The sequence below is a fragment of the Nesoenas mayeri genome, assembly GCF_963082525.1.
Source record: "Nesoenas mayeri genome assembly, chromosome: 7".
Lineage (NCBI taxonomy): Eukaryota > Metazoa > Chordata > Aves > Columbiformes > Columbidae > Nesoenas > Nesoenas mayeri.
The window spans coordinates 18,941,132-18,954,975 of record NC_137551.1 but is presented as its reverse complement, the minus strand read 5'-3'; the positions used below and the strand labels follow the sequence as shown (position 1 = coordinate 18,954,975).

General features: G+C 45.4%; 1 protein-coding gene across 1 annotated transcript; it reads right to left on the bottom strand.

The window, feature by feature from the left end:
• Positions 1 to 422: 422 nt before the first annotated feature.
• NOLC1 (nucleolar and coiled-body phosphoprotein 1) lies at positions 423 to 12,365 on the bottom strand. Its single transcript, XM_080347639.1, has 15 exons — positions 12,236 to 12,365; positions 12,101 to 12,156; positions 11,889 to 12,010; positions 10,154 to 10,269; positions 9,244 to 9,385; positions 8,612 to 8,715; positions 7,775 to 7,925; positions 6,668 to 6,808; positions 6,149 to 6,238; positions 4,681 to 4,827; positions 3,964 to 4,518; positions 3,148 to 3,260; positions 2,699 to 2,779; positions 2,278 to 2,428; positions 423 to 1,606 (listed from the first exon to the last, which is right to left on the bottom strand). The coding sequence occupies exons 1-15, from the start codon at positions 12,344 to 12,346 to the stop codon at positions 1,551 to 1,553; spliced, it is 2,136 nt and encodes a 711-aa protein (XP_080203765.1). The 5' UTR covers positions 12,347 to 12,365; the 3' UTR covers positions 423 to 1,550.
• Positions 12,366 to 13,844: the final 1,479 nt, after the last annotated feature.

Sequence of the window (13,844 nt, the reverse complement as noted above, 5' to 3'; positions counted from 1 at the left end):
TACCAGAGGCTGGTGCTACTTAAGTTATATTGCCAGCTGCCACACAGCTAATGTGGCAGCAATATTTGAGAAGAGCTAACCAGATATTCTGGTGGGAATGGACGCAAGCAGCCTCAAGTTGCCTTGGTATAATCAAATATTCTTAGAGTTTTATCCAAATTGCTTGCAGCATCACTTGACAGCCAGCTGCACAGGCCATCTTTCACTTCTGAAGGCCTGTAACTCGCATACACAACTAAGGAGACATTAAATGGTTATTGACAGATGGAAAGAGACAGTGCTACATTACCCCCAGCACCAATGCCCTCCCTTTTCCCACCTGCTATTCCATACCTTTGACTACAGTGTCCACTCAGGTTACAAAGGCAGCAGTCTTTATTTTCTGACACATTAAAACTTTCACACTTAAAATACCCTCGAAAATTTTTAAAAAGTTTTAAAGTTGCAAATGCAAGTTCCTGATAAACAGCAGAAAAAGGACAAGTCACAAGCAAGATGATGTTCAAATCCCCAGGCCAAAAAATACTCTCTTCCTACCTTCCTTTGGCCTCTAACCTTTAATTCCTTGTAATAACCGTGGTCTCCTGGGCCCCCTCTGCACTGTAGGCTAGAATCCAGGCACCATAGTGATTGTGCAAGCCAGAGGGGAAGGCCTGAAAAATGCTCAATGGAACATGTTGCAGCTCATGTATATGGGCGTGGTTCATCAAGTCTCATCCAGCCCTCAATTAGGTGACGCTGCTTTACACAGAAACGTGGCTTCCTTAACAAGGCTCTTCTCACTGTCATCCTTTGGTGAGGGAATGGGCACATGGAAATAAAGGCCTGTATAACCTCTCCTGGTGACTGGCAATTTCACGAGATGGGGTGAGCAGTTCTCACAGCCCACTACCCCATCTCCCAAACATGCACTACTGCTGTTGCATTCATACTGGCTATGGGCTCAGCAGACTGCTCCACACACTAAAATTAACCCAGCTAATGGGAAAAAAGTAGTTGGGGAAACCATTTTCTACAAGATGTGAGCTGTACCAGAAAGAAGGAGGCAGTCATGCAAGCCCTCCTTCTCAAAAGCAGTGGGCCATTATCTCAGTTGCTCATGAAATCTCAGTTGAGGCTGCAAGCTACTGAACTTCTTTGAGGCTCCCCATACTGAACATGTACTTGTAGCCAACACTTAAATCTTCCAGCATCAGGGGGAAACTGGCATTTTACTTCTCAAGAGGATTTAGCAGATGAAAAACAGCTCAAAGAGCAAGAGATCCAACTAAAAAAGAAATTTAAGGCATTAACAATACATTCATCTCAACTCCCAACAACCTGCATGGCACATTGCTGGGAGTAAGCATAAGCTGGCACGCTGTGAGGAATAATGCCACACTGCAGTCAGAGCCTCTGAAACAAAAATACAGCAAAAAACAGAGCTGGGTAGAGAGCTTTATCTCCTCCGCCTCCTTACCCATTCCCACTGAGCCAACTGTCACAACCTCCGTGCAGTCAGGTGTATCTGCACATCTGCACTCCCCAGCTACATTCCCAATGAAATGTTATCAGGAGTGCTGCAGCAGTACTATAGACCTTGGTCTTTCTGACAAGAGGTCCCAACCTGCAAGTGCAAGCAACACAGTTACTCAACTACTAAGGTGTCTTTAGACTCTGCTTCTCTAAGGTTAGTGGCCTCAACAGGAGTGAAGAGGAAGGTAGGAATTTATTGCAAAGTGAAACCATGAAAGGAGGAAACAGAAAAGAGGAACCCTGTCACAGTGCAACTGTGAACTTGAAATGTCAAGTGGGGGTGGGGATTAGAGCCAGAGGGTTCAAATCAATTGCTGCTCTTACAGAACAAGCCAAAGGCAAGTCACAGTCCTTGCCATTTCACAGGTATCCAAGTTAAACTGGCTGAAAAAGAAGAGGGAGGCTAAGATACAGGGGAATGATTTCTTTCTGCTACTAGATGGGCAGGAAACCAAAATGAAAAATCACTGTCAGCCTTTTAAAACGAGACTGTCGAAAATGTAATTATTGGAGGTCACGCTAGTGGTGCCAATAACACCAGCTCAAGGACGGTTCCAGAATAGGGGTCTAAACCAGAATTAGAAATAAAAGAAGGAAACATCCAACCATTCTCACACATTCCCACTCTGGAGCTGCCTGTCCCACAGTGGGCTAGGGAAGGCAGCACTCCAGGCAGGTTTGACATCCAGTGTCCACATGCCCATCCAAGCCATTCTGGTGAGCAGATGGTTTATGAATTCCCAATAAAACATTCTCAGTCACTTTCAAATTTGACGGAATTGATTTGGGTTGATATAGTGCCCCCACGGTAGCTGCCTCGTTTTTTCTTTGTCTTCTCATGGCGGAAAGATTTGCCTTTAGTGAATTTCAGGACATCGTTAGCCTTCTCCCCCCAGTCACCAGCTGCTCCTTTCTGTGAGGGATGGAGAGAGGAAAAGGAAATTCAGGTCAGTACCCAAGAGAGTAAAGGCAATGCTTTGCACTTCATTCTGCCCAGCAAACACCAGTACAGTAACGCTGGAGCCGACACCACTCTCCCGTGCACCCCCTACAAGTGCTCACACGCTTCCTAACAGCACCTCCTGGTGGAAAAAGTTCCCACCCACAGATACACCAAGGCTGCTCTGCCGACCTGTGCTGGCAGAGGCCAAGTGTTCCCACTCTGGGTGTTACTGAGCCCTACCTTTGCTTCAAATGAGTTATCAGCAACACGGGCATCCACCTCAATCTCTTCTTCCCTTACTCGGCGGAATGGGGAAGCTGGCTGTTTATGAGAAAGAAAACAAGACACAATAAGCATATACATGTGCATGTTATTTTCTTAGTGACAACCTCCTTCCCTTCTTGTCCTGCAAATAGGGAGTCTGTTCACATTGCCTCAATCTTTTAAGTGTTTCTCAGATTTATAATCCTTTCCCTTCTTCAGATCAGGCAGCACAGGGATGCTCCTGTGCAAGCATATGCAATCAGCCTTTGCCAGAATATTACACACACATGTGCACTGGGTTCAAGTGCAAAAATACAATTTATCCTGTGGGCCCAACCTCGCCCCCAAAAAACCAAAACAAGCCTACTTGTTCAGAAGGCAGAGATGCCTCTGCCACCAGTCACCAACAGTCCACCCTCACTCACCCGTTTCACCTTGGGAACTGTGTGTGGTGTTTTGGCTTTGATCTTTGACTTTTTACTGTGTGGTGTCTCTGGCTCCTGAGCATCTTCTCTCTTCTGTTTCTTCTTGATCGTGCCTGTTAGATGTACAGCAGTAAAACATCAAAGAGAGTAACTGCAGTGTTGCAGAAAGTAATGGCACCTCTCCCCCAGAATGCAAACCCAGTGTTGACACAGGTGTGAGAATCAGTCCCTGCATTACCTCACCCAGACTGCTATGTCAGACACTAACAGCCATTCTGGGTCAGCAAAGATTTTGTCATCGTATCTCAACAGATATTGATAATTTTGGGAAACTGAGTATCTCTGTATTAATGATTTAATGCACTTAAGAAAGTTCTGTTCATTTAAATTTTCCAGTTCTTTGAATCACACAGCAGGCACTTGCACATATCACTAGCACATTCAAAGTTGTTTCCCTCCTGGAGGGGTAAAGGTTCAGGTTGTGCACTGAGGCATCACCTATGGTGTTCAGCTAAACACAGACAAGGTCATCCAGCAGCCTCCCTTGCTGTCACTAAAAATCTTGTGCATGCACAGATGGCAACTGGTAACAACTGTACAGAAATGTGCTTTATGTTACCACAAATTCCAATGCCAGCAGATACACGACACAGAGAAAAATGATCACACCAAATTAAAAACTAGCAGTACTGCACGACATGGCATAATCTAATAGCACATACGGATTAGACCGAATATTATTTAGAAAAGGCTCCCACTCATGCTTAGCTCAGTAACACTGCCTGACAGGCCCACTTGCCAGACTGTAGGTAATACCTCCATTGACTTTTCCAGTCTCTTCTTCAGAGCTGCTTTCACTGCTGCCACCAGCTGGCTGAGACTTCAGGTTGTTTGCTGCTGGTGTGGATGTTCTTGATTTCTCTGTGGAGGCAGTGATCTTGGAACCGTTCTGTGCCCCTTTCCCTGCCTTTTTGGGCTTCTCATCCTCTTCACTGGAACTATCAGATGAGCTGCTACTACTACTAGAAGCAGCTGCCTTCTTCCCCCCATTTGCTTTTGCTGCCCCTGTAGATTTGCTGGCTGGTTTCACTGCTGGCTTCTTTTCTTCTTCTTCACTGCTAGAGCTATCAGAGTCAGAAGTGCTTGCTTTGGGAGCTGGGGTAGAAGGTTTGGACACTGGTTTACTCGCTTTGCCAGCTAATTTAGCTGGAGTGCCTTTCTTCTTCTTCTCATCCTCAGAGCTGCTGGAGCTGCTATCTGAATCAGAGCTACTTTGTGCTTTCTTTGGGGCAGCTTGTGACTTCTTTGTTGCAGGCGTTGCTGTTTTAGTTGTGGGCTTCACAGGGGCCTTCTTGTCAGAGCTATCAGAATCTAGAATGTAAAGAAAAAGAATAATTAAGGCTAAGACCTGTTCCTTCAACATGAAGCTAACAGGCAGATTTAACTGCACCCTCACATCCTGCCTAGAAACACAGAGGTCTGGGCAAGTGCAACATGCATGTGGGAAATACTAGTTTTCTCCTATCCCAATACCTGAGCTGTCAGAGGAGGAACTGGAGTCTTTCTTTGCTTGTCCAGGCTTGACAGTTACTTTTGCTGGTTTGGAAGTGTTCTTTATCACAGGCTGTCTGGCTGGGAGCTTACTCCCTGTCTTCTTGTTGTCATCTTCAGAGCTAGAATCTAAACAAAATATAACAGGATGTTTTATGTTAATAAGCTTCTGGTGCAAGTTACTTTAGTAACAACATGTATACAAGCCATGGGGAAGTGAAAAGCAAAATAGGTTGTGGCCCAAGAAGAGCCACTAGATAACTGGCAATAAACAGCATTTGACAAACACTTGAAGCGTCAGGGGACAGCATTCATCTTTCCACATGTCTTCTTTGTTGGAAGGAAGTGGAAACAAGCAATTCAAGTTCTTCACTAATGTATGCACAAGGAAACAGGTATTTGGAGAATAATGTAGCAGAAGAGGTACAGACTGGAGAAACTACAGGTATCACCAAGAACAAACTCAGGGAGAAGAAACATTGAGAAAAGAAGCTATGTGGTAAAGACCGAAGAACAAGTAGGAAATTAGGAGAGAAAACTGATAAAACAGCTAAAGTGAGGCATCAACAGGACAATATCTCATTTTAGCTTTCTATTTCCTGTACCAAATGTGTTTAGCAGCACTTTGAGGATGGATCAGAGACTCCTGCATACAAATATGCCTTTATATTGTATGTCACAGCAAGCTGGAATGCTAAGCCTCATCTATTCCAACATTTCTGAGCACTTTAATAACAATAATCAAAGTCTTGTCTGTTTATGAGAAACTAGGCAACAAAACCAGAACACAGAACTCCTGCCACTTAATGAAGTGTCACACAGCCTAGTCCTAGCTGTTTGCAGACAGACAGGCAGCTGCCACCCACAGACCCTGCCATGGCACCAGAAATGTGGAGATACACAACAGAAGCAACCTCGAATTTGGGGAGGAAATGTAGCACATAGGGAACTTACATGGGAAATACAGCATTGCAAACCTTAAAGCTGATCAACATAAGACACAAGCCACACTGAACCCTATTTCTAGGGTCACATTAGGAGAAGGCATCTTTTGAGGCTCTCTTTAACTTGGTATGGTGATAACATTTTTTATTTTATAAACTTCTTCCAAACACAATGGGATAGCAGAAACAAAAAATCTGAAGACACAGATCCTCAAAAAGTGTAATGATTAACATTCCTGAAGAAACCTGATATACAAGGCCCCACCCTTTCCACCTAGCAACATGCAGACCTTTCTGCACTTGCCAATGGTCTCACTGGTGTCTCATGCTCAAGACTTCACTCCGTGTGGCGAGTGGCTGTTTTTCAATTTCACACCTTGTTAGCTATGAGACTGTGAAGCTTTCAAGCTCACACGCTAAGGATCTTATCAGATACAGCACTATACAGCAACCTGGCCAATAAAAACATTAATGCAAAAAAATAAAAACTTTATTTCTTGAATTACCTGAGTCACTGTCAGAACTGGAATCAGCCTTCTTGGTAGTCACAGCTTTGGTTTTGGGTCCGGGGGTTGTTTTAGCTACTACTGCTTTGCCTGCAAAAGCAATTCTAAAATTAACAGGTTACGTCCACAACAAACCTTTGTCTCAAGATCCACACCTTTCTAGATGTGAAAAAGCTCCTTTCTCAGTGCACCAGCCATTCAGCCAGCACATGGGAGGCCAAGCAAGGACCTGGCCAGCTGCAGTAATGGACCTGCCTTACTCCACATAACCACATCCTGGTGACTTTTCAAACCAACATGTGCAAAGCAATCCAACCTGCACACAGTTCGGATCCACAGGTTGTACACGGTGTTTGGGATTCCTTCAAATCCTTCAAAAAATTCCTTCAAAAGCTTCCAGAGAAGCAAACAGCACCACACACCAAAGTCAAACAGCTTTTTTCAGGAAACCAAGACATTGCCAAAACATTGACCACACCATGTGGTACTTTCTCTATAGATTCTTCTCCCACAACATACCTGCTCCTCCCTTTGGGGGCACCTGCTCTGCCTCATCACTACTGTCTGAAGAGTCACTGCTCTCAGCCTTTTTTGCAGGAGCCTTGGTAAGGACTTTCTTTGTCTGTGTAGCTTGAGGAGGTGGCACAGCACTGTACTGACCTACAAAGAGACAAACAGCATTCATAAGCCTGCATGACAACGCAGGCAGCACATGAGATGTTTCTTGTAGTTAGAATACAGCACTTCTGCTATTTGGTTCCATTTATTCCCCTTCTGTAGCTACAGTCAAAACTACTAGCTTATAATTTTAAAGGTTACACCCACCCAACTGCTACCTCCTGTTTCTACTGTGAGTTTAACTCTCCTCTTGGGGTTCAGTTGACACAACCATCTCTGCAGAAGTTTTCTCTGCACTTCTAGAAGAATGGGAGCTCATGTCACCAAGCATTTTCAGAAAAACAAACACACAAACCCCCAAACCCAAACTAACAAACAAAAAACAACAACAAAAGAGAGTTAGAAAAAAAAGAAAAAAACACCACAAAACAAATGATGTAAATTGTTGATTGTTTTCATTTACTCTCAAATCTTCTGATCAGAGAATCAGACCAAGTTTCAATGCATGATCCTCCACTCAGATCAGGTCTCTACTGGAATCCTAAAAGCATTAAACTATACTGAACAGAGGCCCATTTAGTCCATCAGCTGGATTGCAACTGAAAAGCCCTGGATACTTTGCAAAAAAACTAAAAAGCTGAAACTAGTGCAGTTACAGAATAACCCAACCACTAGCAAATTACTTCCCAAATCCTAGCAGACAACAAACCTGCCAGAAGAATGTATTTAAAGGCTACCTGAATAGAACACATGCAGCAAACTAAGCAGAGTCTGCTGCAATCACTCTCACTGCCCAGCCCTTGCTGAGTGAGAAGCTGAGTTTAAGTTTAGCCCCACCAGCACACATGTAAAGGACTGCTCTATTTCTGGTTCATGTTACAACTACCAGCACCACCTGGAACCTTGTGTGTAGCAAGACTTTCCCGTGCCCTGCACACACTTCTTCCAGGACATCAGGAATAGCATAAAGCATCTGCCCACATCGCAGCCATGGCACTTAACACTTACCAGACTTTGGCTTTTGTTTTGCAGGTGGCTTTTCGTCTTCTGAGCTGTCAGATGAGTCCTCACTACTGGAACTTTCCTTGGCACGTTTGGTTTTCCCTGGACATGCTTGAGTGGCTGCAGGTTTTGGCAGAGGTGACTTCTTGGGAACAGCCTTATCACAAGAAGGAAACAAATACACATTAAAAAAGATGTTACAGAAATCTTGTGGGGACAGCTGGATGTGGATCTTGTTTAACTCTACACCTCACTTAACAGAGGAAATATTGAAGAAAAAGAGAGAAAGATTAACGAAGATTCTCAAATGCAAATTTTAGGAAACACACGAGCATCAGGCTCTTTGTGGCCACTCTGCTGTTGTTTTCTGCTAAAATCCCTAATGAGGAGCTCCTCTGACTAGGAGGCACAGAACTGATCAAAATTATAGCAACTGCCACTTCATTAATCAGAACTACGTTTATTTTCGTGTTGCATAAACTTGTTTAAACACTCTCTAGTGGAAAATTCAAATTTACAAATAACTAAGCACAGAAGAGTCATGCAAAAGTGAACATAAAATGGAGATGGCAATATGGTTATGACACAATGAGATGCCTTCCTGTAAAAGGAAGGAGCAGAGGAAGCAGTAAGGAGGTAGCAGGGAAGCAAGCCAGCACATTAAGAGATGCCAGAACATGTCATCCCACTGTATAAAGGAGAAGGAAGTATAAGAGCCACAAATACTGTGCTCGGAATCTGTGCAGTCTGTGCCTTTATCTGCACATTTCAGTCCCTGCGAAACAAATACACTCCATCTTGCTAGACTTCTATAGTGTTTATTTTTTTCATGGTCTAATTTACCTTCTTCGGTGCAGTCTTTTCCTCATCAGAATCTTCACTACTGCTGCTACTGCTTGCTGCTTTTCCATTGACTGCCTTGGGAGCTGCCTGGGCAGGTTTACTTCCTTTTGAGATAAGTAAAAAGGGACATTATAAGATATGCTGTGATAGCTGAGGGATAATTACATTCAGCATAAAGTATCAGAGAGAAAAGAACCATAGGAAGCCAGAAAAGACTAAGGCAGTACTGCAAAACTGCTGTTTTATCCTACTGCAAGGTTAGATAAAGTTTTCAGAAAACTGTCTGTTCTAGCTCATTGGAAGTTCCAGGCTAAGTAAAGGCTAAGTAAAGATCTTCCCTGCTCTTTGAGTGGAAGACACTGGCAAAAGCACTATTTAAGCAGTTAAGGTTGCCAGTTGCAGTTAGTTATGCAAATGTGGCAGCGTTTGGGACCAGATGTTTTATTTGCCATCAGTTCTACACCTCTTCCATGTCAGAAGCAGACTGGACTGGAATGCAAATGGCCAGAACAGTGGATTTTCAGACTGCTATGTTAATACATATGCCTTTGCTTGTAGGTACAGCCCCATCTCTCCTCCCGGGCTTCCCCCACAACACCCAACTTTGACTCATGATATAAAATAAGATGTACCCGATTTAGGTGTTACTGGTTTTGGGGGCTGTTTCTTTGGTGCTTCTCCATCAGAGCTGCTCGAGTCAGAGCTGGAACTCTCTGCTTTCTTCTGAGGCTGGATTTTAGCTCCAGCTGGCTTCACCACGGGTTTTGCACCTTTCTAAACAACAGGAGGGAAAACTGATTAGCCCTCGTAGCCATGAAGAGAGACTAACAAGCAGGACACATGCACAGAGAGCATAAACAGCTGTCTTTCACAGAGGGAACCATTTTGACTTGGGAACACCACTCTGCTTAACAGTTACGGCCTGACAATCCCAGATAAAAATTTTGCTCTGGGGAAACTCCCAGGAGGCCATGGGAGACTTGCTTTGTGCCTCAGTCTCCAGTTCTGCCTCCTCAACATGGGGCAGCTCTGAGGCTGACACTGTTGTCTTCCTTCTCCAGATCACACTAGTTTTAAGACTGAAAATACTGACAGAACAACTCTGTTAAGTCTCCTCTAGTGTACACTGACATAATTCTTCCTCCTCCGCTATTTCTCAAGACCATGACTGTAGGAAGAAAAAGGAAAGAGAAGGATCTCTTTTTATATATAGACACATATATACCAAAAAAAGGTCAAATTTATTTTAGTGATAGTAAAATAAATCTTTCTATGCAAAAAAAGTAAGCCCTGGCAGTCTTTGGAGCAGACCTGGAGAGGAAACAAAGTGGGTGCTGGACATGAAATTAGTTTCTCACATGACCAGTTCAAATTGCACACTGTCCACTACAAAAATGTCTTCTTACACAGCACCTGCTACGTAAGTCTAGGGACTTTATAGATCAGGAAAAGTGAGTCAAATTTCAGAGAGAATTTTGCTATCACCATCAGTTTGCCATCACTGCAAAACATGCATTAAAGAGGCTGGAAAGAAAAGCTGACCTTTAGTGGTGGCTTCTCCTCCTCTGAGTCAGAATCATCACTGGAGTCCTCGCTGCTGCTCTCTGCCTTCTTGGCTGGAGCAACTGTTTTGGCCTTGGGCGCAGTGGCTGCTTTAGCTGTCAATAAGGTACAGCACACATCAATTTTAAGTTAATTCACAACTCCCATGTACCTATATCCTGGACTAGTGTGTATTAGGGCAAAAGGATATACTAAGGTCATTAAACCATGAATAAAGTTCATAACACCAAATTTGTCTCTTGAGCAGGTGATACAGAAGACTCCAAAATGGGTAGGCAAGAGGATAAAACCAATTCTAGATTTTTATCTTCGTTACACACAAAGTACAGATTTCTATCACCAAAAAGGACGCCCCACAGGAAAGTGTCCCCACAAACTGAGATAATGTTAACTGGATCTGCACACTTTCCAGCTTAAAAAACCCCCACTGAATGTGCACAGACTTCCAAAGAGAACCACTGCAACATTGTGTTAAGGTTCCAAAGACTTTGCTAAACATGCTTTAACCAAATATACTCCTTCCTGGTTACTGACTGCTTTTTAATAACGTGGAGAAAAATAAATAATTTTCGCTCAAATTATATTTGCAACTGTCCCTATCAATTAATATGAGATCTAAGTTCCAATTCAGGTTTAGGATGTCTTAAGTTGAAGACCAGGTTCCTTCTGTGTCTCGCCCTCTCCATGTCTACTACTTATCTTGCAGAAATCTAGTCCTAGATACACACAAACATGCATACGCTGTGATTAAGGCAAGGCAGAAGAACAATTCCAGAATAAAAGGGAAAAACACAAATCACTACATACCGAAGTGCAGTGGAGGGATGCATTTTTTGACAGTACTAGGATACAATTTTGAGAGAAAGGAGAGCAGTAACCTCGCACAAGCAACAGGTGAGTAAGGATGTCTGGTGTTTGGCTGGAACTCAGGGATACCGTGTACAACTGCCCTGCATCAAACGGGTCATGGTGTCCACCAATACAGATACCTGATAAATCCTAGCCATGCAAGAGTTTTGTCAAATTATGCATATTTTAACAAATGTGAAAGCACTTATAAAATCTGAATCAGTTTTCCTACAATAGCAAGATGAGAAATCACTCTTTAAAGCTCTCAATGAAACTGACCCTGTAAAATAGCATGTAACAAAAAATCATCTTGTTTGGAAAAGACCCTCAAGGTCACTGAGTCCACAGGCAGCTGCCTCCCATTAAGAGAATACCAGTCCCATCCACATGCACTCAGAACTCAATTTCACTCAATATTTAAATCAACACATAATTTGAATGTGCTGAAACAAGTAGTGGTAACCCTGTTGAGATATCCTATCAGTGAGTGTCTGGAAAGCAGAATCTCAATATAAACAAGGTAACGAGGGCAGTAGCTCAACAGCACCTTCAAAACGCAGTGCAGCCCAATACCTTCACCAGTCTCAACAAAAAGAGACAATCTAAACGGCTAAAACCTTCTAGCAGACACAAAACCTGCTATGGTCATATTATAACTGGATAGCGAGATCACCCTTAGCTGGGGTGAACACATCTCACATGCCACAGCCAAAGACGTGCCAGAAGCAAGATCAGGGAGTACACCCCAGTCCTCGATAGCTGCCGATGGAGCCCAAAGGAGCGGCTGAGGCTGAGCTCCACACCCCAGCGAGCAGCCAAGGCCGCGCACAGCCCGGGCTGGCCCCGGGACTGCTCACACCCCCACCTGGCTTCTTCGCGGGGGGCGTCTCGTCCTCCTCGCCGGAGCTGTCCCCGCTGCTGGAGGACGGCTTCCTCTTCGCCTGCGGGCCGTTGGGAACCAGCTTTCTCTTCTTGGCCGCCGGAGACCTACGGCGAGAGAGGCTGAGCGGGGAGCCGGCGGCGGCCGGAGAGCCCCGCGGTGACACCCCCGCCCCGGGCCGCCGCGGAGGCACTTACTTCACCCAGTAGCTGTAGATGTCCAGGAGCGAGGCAGCGTTGGGGTCCTGCTCCTTCTAAACGGGGAGAGAGGCCACGTCAGTCAGTCAGTCAGTCGGTCGGTCGGTCCCACAGCCCCGCCCCGCCCCCACTCACCGCCGCCGCCTCCCTGGCGAAGGCGCGCGCGGCGCCATCGAAGCGGTTCTCGCGCAGGAACGCGAGCACGAAGGGGAACAGGTCACTGGGCACCGCGCGCCATTCCGCCATGCTGCCCGCCGACACGTGCCGCCTGCGCGCACGCGCGCCGCGCCACGTACCCACGTACGTACGTACGTGCGTGCGTGCGTGCGCGCGCGCACGGCCTCAGCTCCGCCCTCCCCGCTGTGCGGGGCGGGCCCGGTGCTTGGCAGCGGCGGCCCGGAGGGACCCGGCGGGCACAGCCGTCCTACCGGCGTGACGGGGCTGGGAAACGCCCTGCTCAGTGGTGGCGCCCGCGGCTGGGTGAAGGCAACAAGCAGGGCAGCAGGGCCGCTTGTGGTGCAAAGGGAGAGGGAAGGTGGGAACCCGGGTCAGCCTCGGCAAGGAGATTCGGGAGCACGCGTGTGGCGTTGGAAGACTTTAGTCCGCTTGAACGCCTTCTGTCCCATCAGTCAACTCCTAGCTATAATCCATTTTAAATATGATCACTGAAAGGAGAATGGTGGGGAGCACAAGGAGCAGGATTGCTCCATGGAGGAGAACACACTGCGATCTGTGGGCAACATCAGTGCTGGTAGCATCCTTGCCAGCAGCGTGCAGTCCCACTCAGCTTCAACATGGCAGCCAGACATGGATGCTGACAACAAGAAGATTCATCAGTAGTCCCAGGAAAGCTGAGCTGTGAAATAGGTCCAATATCCACATTACAAATGTATTCAGGAGCAATAGTAGAAGTAGCAGAAGAACTAGAGTAAAAGTAACACTGTAGGCCTAAAGGGACTGTTTATAACGTGAAGCTAGAGAAGGAATTGAGGATAAAGTTACAAGATAGAATTGAAAGGCATGGAGGAGGATGAGGTTAGAGGCAGGACACGAAAAAGATACCACTACAAAGTAGAACAGACAAATGATAACAACCCAGGCCTGAGCTTGAATGGAGCTTCTGGGCCTATGGGCAAAGGGTGGGTGTGGAAGCCCCACGTGAGGCTGATCAGGACAAGTGTGGTCTGTTAGTGTATTCAGGATCCTGATCAGGAGATTCCATTCAGCTGTTGGATATTGCTGTGGCTTTAAATTAGTCATTTATCCACTGAAGTGTTTTTACTTCTGTGCAACTGGGGGTTTGCTCTGATGAATGCAGTGTTTTATTTTCTATATGGTGTGCCTTTTGTTGATTCTTTTCAATAAGATGTACTATATAGCCTAGTGAGAGTGAAGAAAGAAATGAGTCCTGTGCTGAAGTTTTGAGTTAGGGCTGCTAGGGTCAAAAAAGCAGTAGTAGGTAGGTAGTGTTGCACTCTTCATGTTTTATGTTTCCTTTATCTAGTCCTCTGCTCTTAAGCGCTGTTGTGCCCTCTTGTGTGCAGTTAGATAGTGCCAGCTGAACACACGTTTGGGCAGGTTCTGTGCCCAACAGCACACTTGGTTCTGGTGTCTGTGGAATGTGTTGTGTCTGCACTACTGGGGAATTCAAAGCAGCTCATGCAGTGCTAGATTATACTGTAAGATTTTGTAGTTTTGTGCAGGTGCTGTTGTCTGTAGCGTAGAAAAGGGATAGTCAGCTGTG